This window comes from Gavialis gangeticus, unplaced genomic scaffold (genome assembly GCF_001723915.1).
Source record: "Gavialis gangeticus isolate Ggan-Ray unplaced genomic scaffold, GavGan_comp1, whole genome shotgun sequence".
NCBI lineage: Eukaryota > Metazoa > Chordata > Crocodylia > Gavialidae > Gavialis > Gavialis gangeticus.
In genome coordinates, this window is record NW_017729034.1 from 85,001,229 (window position 1) to 85,008,023 (window position 6,795).

At 44.3% G+C, this 6,795-nt stretch overlaps 1 protein-coding gene across 1 annotated transcript in view; it reads right to left on the reverse strand.

The window, feature by feature from the left end:
• GRM1 (glutamate metabotropic receptor 1) overlaps nt 1-6,795 on the reverse strand; it is a 427,931-nt gene that overhangs the window by 37,391 nt on the left and 383,745 nt on the right. Inside the window, exon 8 of the mRNA XM_019527617.1 lies at nt 1,973-2,903. Within this exon, the coding sequence (XP_019383162.1) occupies nt 1,973-2,903 (931 nt within the window). The remainder of the gene's footprint in view (nt 1-1,972; nt 2,904-6,795) is intronic.

The following is a 6,795-nucleotide window of genomic DNA, read 5'->3' on the forward strand; positions in this document are numbered from 1 at the left end:
TGCTCAGGTCCCTTCCGACCCTACAAACTATGAAACATAACTATTGGAATGTACACTAATCTCCAATATTACATATAAGCTTTTTAACTAGGCAAAAATAATCAAAAGATACAGATTAGTACAACAAACTGTAGGCTTCTTGAGCATCTTGACAGTGCCTTCAATACTTCATAGTTAGTCATTTCTATACCCGAGTTAATATTACAACTCCTCAGCTAAGGTTTTTAGCCAGAATTAAAAACAGTCTACACTACAGGGCTGTGAAATAGGAGACAGACCTAACCAGGAACAATTAACAAATAGCAACATTGTAGAAGAAAGGATAGTTTCAATAGTGGATTCTCAAGACCATTAAAAAGGACTGGAGGGTCCTTAGCACCTGTACAATGGAGAGAGATTAGTAGGAATCAAGTACATGATAATGAGTTGTGAAGACAATTGACTCTCTCAGTCCTGCCTGAATAGAAATGACATTGCCCCTCCCATGGTCTTGGTTTTAAAGTTGGGGTGGAACAGGAATCAAAGTGGGGTGCAACTGTATCACTGCAATCCCCTGGATTTGCCCCCATCTCCCCGTCTTCAAGGAACACATGAATATGACCTATAGTGGTCAGTATTTTGATAGAATATTACCATCTAGAATATACCTCTCTGCACGATAGGCTCCTCTAAATTGAATATTATTCATTTTGTATAACTTGGGACTTGATGTCTCTTTTGTGTCCCCACTGGCTGCATGAGTTGTGAGCTCCTGCTATTCGTGCTTACTCTACATTCTACCTCCTGCTTTCTAGTAAAATAGAAAGTACTAAAGAATATGAAGGCAAAATTGATCACAGCAAGAGTTTACATGGTATTATTTATCTCTTGCTCCCATCCCTGTATCTTAAAGTGATAGGAAATGTTTCCTGCATGAACTAAAGTGAAACCAACAGGAAGATCGGCTGTTAAACATTCAAATTGTTCAACACAGATAAAAGATTTGAAATTAATTGAAATGTAATGCTAACAAAGAGCTTATAAATATGGACTCTACCTCTGCTGCTTCCTATTTTCTTCTGACATTTTGTCCATGGCTATGAAATGTTCTAGCCATTACAATTCTGACAACAGCACTAAGTCTGTGCCCAGCACTGTGGTTGTTCTTTAAAGAACTACTGTGCTATTAACAAAGGAATAAGAAAATAATGAGTGCTAGTCTTTAGACAGCTGCTCACAGGGAGTTGTCGCTTAAAGTAACAGTTTCTTTCTCTGCTGCAGCTTGGTTATTTTCCATTATAAGTGAGGACAAGGACATACACAAGTTAATTATGAATGCAAGACTATTGCCATGATCATTCAACCCCCGTGAATCTTTGCATCAAACACTGGACTGGGGAATAAGGGCTTCTTAAACTAGCCATGCTGATCACTGAAAATATTGCCCCTTAGCCTGTATTTTAAATTTCAACATACAAACAATATGAGGGGTGTGATTTGACAACAATTAATAACAGTTTCACAAAAGGCTACCTTACTTCCACACACAGACTCCAGTGGTCTTTTGACAAGTATGTTTGACTTACAACCACTCAGCCACAGATTTCTGGTCCATTATCCAGGAGAAATAGACTTGCAACCTCAGTTTGGACAGTAATGCAGAACAACTTCAAATGGGTATGTGAGACTCCAGTCACATGCACTGAGAGATGGGGAAGCTGAAAATGGAGCTTCGATTACTCTGCTGCTGACAGACCAGCCCCAAAGGGGGCTTACACACAAAAGCAACCTTCAGAATGAGAGAACCAGAGACAGTGGGCTGCTGACCATTTGGCGTTTACCCCATTCCCCTTCCCCTCCTTTTTGCTTCACACAACATGAAATTGTATTACATACCTTATTAAAAATGAAGCAGTCTACTGCAGGCCAATATTGGAAAATGGGAAAATGGGACAGACAGGGAGAGAAAGACAGACATGTATACACTACTCACTTCGGATTTCCAACCCCCGGCTTCTTTCTCCGGAATATGCTGAGGAAAGTGTTGGACCTGCAGGGTGCCTTGCCATCCCCAACATGCATACGCACCACATCCGAGGTGGTGAAGGCACTGCGGACATTCCTCTCGGGCTTGGCAATGATGATGTACATCTTGGGAGTGAACATGCACCCCAAGGCCACTGTTACACTGAGGCTCACAGCAAAGCAGGTGGTGATGATCTTGTAGTTGCTCCCGAAGTAAATAGGCACAAAGGCCAGCCAGATGATACAAGTGGTGTACATGGTGAAGGCAATGTACTTGGCTTCATTGAAATTGGCGGGCACATTGCGAGTCTTGAAGGCATAATAGGTGCAGCTCATAATGAGGAGTCCATTGTAGCCCACTGGGGCCACCACACCTAGATTGCTGGTGTTGCAGATCAGGTAGACTTCCTTGATGCTGGGGTAGGAGAGGATGGGCATAGGGGGCTCCATGATGATCAGCGTGACCACCAGTGTCAGCTGCACACTTATCAAAATAGAAGCAATGACCACCTGTGCCCAAGCACTCATGAAACGTGGCTTGCGGGTGCAAATCTTTTTCTTGCTGCCTGCCAGGATACGTGCAATGCGGTTGGTTTTGGTCACAAGGGCAGAGTAGCACATGGCAGAGGAAAGGCCCACCAAAAGGCGCTGGAGGTAGCAGGAAGTAATAGTGGGCTTAGCTATAAGGGTGAAGGGGCAGATGTAACCCATAAAGATGCCAGCAAGTATAATGTAGCAGAGCTCCCGACTGGAGGATTTGACAACAGGGGTGTCCCTGTAGAGCACAAAGATAAGGGTGACAAACATGGTGACCAGGATCCCCAGGCAGGAGAAGACCACAGCCACAATAGACTCTATATTGCTCCACTGAAGATACTTTACAGGGATGGGTTCACAGCCTGCAGTGTACAGAAAAGAAACACAGTGTTAGGAGGCTACTTTCTGGTTGGATAAACAGCTTCTCTGGGTCCCAACCTACAGCACAAATGTTGGTGCAGGTATATGTGGTATAAGATAGATTCTTTTACAGAAGAATGAACTAGACCACAGAAAGGTTAAGACTAAAGATATTTCAAAAGCATCAAATTTTGAGTGTCCCAATTCAGGTTTGCTCAGGGTGCCCAAGCATGGAGACTGAAATTAGTGGATATTTTTTATATAAGAATTTTGTGTAAGTGTCTTGTCAGACAGAGTTGGGAACAGCACTCAGAGCTCCTGGCTGCTAAGCCCAACATGTGCTCCTAATTAAGCAGCAAAGTGTCGACTATTGACAGTTAAGGACAGAGATGGCAAGACCTCATGGGTTTTTCAAGGTTTCCAATACTACACACTAATTTTTTTGTTTGTTTGTTTGCAAAACAAGTATAATTGGACTCTTGGGTTTTTCCAAGGGTAACTGTTTCAGAAGAACAACAACAACAACAACAGGATCGATAAAGAGAAGTCCCCTCTCCCTGTGCAAGCTAAAGCTAGACTGGAACGACTGTGTGTTCCTCATGAATAACCTATTTGGCATATTTTCAATAGAATTCTTCTCTCTGCAATTTTCCTTCTTTACATTGCCTGGGTTTTGGTTTATTGTCTCTGCTTTATTTTTTGCTCTATATTTTCATTAAGGTATTTTCCTCTTTATGCTTCTTTCCCACATTCTCTTCTAATGATAACAGCAATTTAAGGACATTTTAAAAAACACCACTGTACATATGGATGTGAAAATAGCCATAAAGGCTATCACCCATTCCCAGAAACAGCATGCAATATAAGCAGCTAAAACCCCTAGGCTCAATGTCAACAAGCAATTCACAAGTAAATTAAATTTAAGTTTTTGGCCACTGTCCTAGTTGGCCTGTGGGTTCCATGACAATATAAACATTATAATAAGAACAGAAAACTTCAGGTACATTAAAAATGTTAAGGTTGTAAAGTTCAATGCTCAAAAACCTTAATTCTGGCATTTCCTAATTTTTTCATTTTTGATTTTGCAATCTTAACGGTATTCTTATGTGCATTTTTTTTGTATTTTTATAGGTGAAAAATATCCCCAGAAATTCCAGCGTGTGGCTTTGTTTTGACACCTGCCTTAGTCATCAGCAAGGTTAAAGCCTTCAAATCCACAGCACAGACAGACCTCTCAATCTCAGCAAGTAGGTGACAGTGGTAGGAGGGTAACATTTTTGTGTGTGGATCTGCCACTGGCAGAGAAAGATTCACCGACTGCACCAGTGTTTGCTGAGAGCAGAGGAATGTTGCGACTCAGGCATCAAGAGATTGAATCCTGGTTATAAGGAGAGCAGGTATAATGTCACAAAACCCTCCTGTGCATATCTCCCCCACAACCCCATTGTTTACTGTCTCCTTGTTTTTGTTCTAGCCCCAACTCTCCCAGTGCAGTTCCTCTTCCCTACTGTCCTTTAACTACCATGTCCATGTTCTAGTCCCCGTCCATATCCTAGCTCCATATCCCAGTCCCAGATACTCTCCCACTCAGCCCCTCATCCCACTGTCAGTGGGTACATACAAAAGTTAATTTAGTTAGCTGTAACTGATCTTAGGGTGATATAAGTGTCTCTGTGTGCAAGCATTTGCAGGGCTTAGCTTGCTCAAACAATGGTGCACTGGATCTGAAGTTGGTTCTTATCAGATGAGAACCAACTTTAGATTGGCATGCAAGCTTAGCAAATGCTTGCATGCATTCCCTAGGGCTGGGAAAACCCAGATACTCTCTGGGGCTGTGCTCTTCTTATGCCACACTCCTATCCTGATCAGGCTCTTCCATTGACCTCATACTAGCTCCCCTCGAGCCTGGGAAGTCTCCCTCCACAAACCCACCAACACTGTCCCACAGACCCACCAGGACCCCTGGACCTGCAAACACCCCCAACATCCACCAGCCTCCCACTCTACAATTTACTTGCCTCTGGCTGTCCATGCCTCCTCCCAGCCAGTGGCAAACACCTGTATGTGGTGATCCGGACTCAGGTTTAGGCGGGTTGAACTAAGCAGCCTAAACCTCAGCCAGGTCCCACAAACACTTGTTCACACTCAGTATCTCAATCCCACTCACTTAACTTAATTTCCTCTTTACCACCACCACTGGCCCACTTCCTTGTACTCGAGTTAAAAATGTTTTTTTTCCCCTTTTCCTTCCTTTCTGGCCTCCAGAACAGAATCAGTGCACAGAGGACACAGAGGCGGCATTTGCTCTGCTCTCAGTTCAGCTGTGCCACTGCAGGGAGTGTCCTGCTTAACCCTTGAAGATCTGGAATGGAGCATGCTTAGTCCAGCTAGAGACCCCGGAGAAATCTTTTTCAGCAGGTGTGAACTGAAGGCTACTTAGGCTCCAAACTGCCAAATGATTTTTCCCAGGATGGCGAGAAACATGATGTGATTCAAATGTCAAGTCCCGTCTCCAAAGCATGACAAAGCTGTACAGCTTCTTAATGAAATGCTTGTGAGAATAGTTTAACATGGGGAAACAAGTAAAGCTTCTCAGTGAAATGCTTGAGAATAATTTAACATAGGGAAACACTTTTAAAAATCTCATCCTGAGGTTTGGAGAAAGAAGTAAACCAGTTTTGCTGTGGTTAGCCCCCCCGCCTCCTCCCCAATACGGTCTGGCATGGAAAATGTCAGCCTGTACTCTTCTTCCGGGTGGCAGACAGAAAGCTGAGAGAGGTAGTTAACTGTGTTAGACTGAAGTCAGTCAGAAAGCAGTCTTATTTAGACTAACTAAATAAGCTACATATAAAGAGAGAGCACAAGCTTTTTTGAACCCAAGTTCACTTCATCAGATGCTGCAGAAGGATGTGCAGAAAGCAGAGTGTAAGAAGGAGAGAGAAATTAGAACACAAAAGCTCGAACCTGACACAGGAAGGAAAGCACTTTCTCTAACAAATATTCATGAGGAAATATAACTGAAAAGAAAAAATTTAAATAGACCTGAAAGACTCTTGCTAAAGGCCACAACAGTACTGAGGGCCTTGTTACACAGTATTTTAGGCAGCTTCTGGAGCTCTTAACCCATGGATTGTCTGTACATTTACACTGTTAATTGGCTTAAAGTTATGCAACTTCAAAGCAAGATTATCTCTAATGTGCATAACCTTGCTCCTGTTCCATTACAATGTGGCCACTCCACTCAGTTGTTCCACCCACGATGAAGTCTTCCAGTATCCCAGGATGCAGTGGCCCCTCCCCTTCCCGTGAGTCAGGGCAAGTGGAAATGCTCACCCCCCTGGGCATGTTGGGCAGACTGAGTACCACAGCCCTGGAGTCCCTAGAGGAGCCACAGCCGCCGGGTACTCCAGAGCTGTGATGTTCACTCTGCCAGTGGGAACAGCAAGTCAGTCCAGGCACTCCAGGGTTATGGTGCTTGCTCGTCTGGCAGAAGCAATGAGCCAGTCCTGGCAATGGTGGGAGGCATTGTGGCCACTGGGCACTCCAGGGCTGTGGTGCTTGCTCTGCCTGGTGGGAGCTGAGCTGGACAGAGTGAGTGCTACAGCCCTAGAGTGCCCATCAGCTGTGGTGCCTTCAGTGTAGTCTCCTCCCCCAGCCACCAACCCCCCCCGCTACTCCTTCCCAGCCACAGGTGTCCCAGACCCTGTGTGCTTTGGGACCTGGCATCAGCTGGTGTTGCTGGGGATGCTTCAACCACCTTTTACCCCTCAGGTTGAAAGGAGCTCAGATTTAGGGAACTCAAAGACTTTTTAATCACAGAAAAACACGAGGAATATTATGGGATACTGCCTTCTCCTGGGGCCATGGGCAGCTCCTAGTCCTGCCCCTAGATCT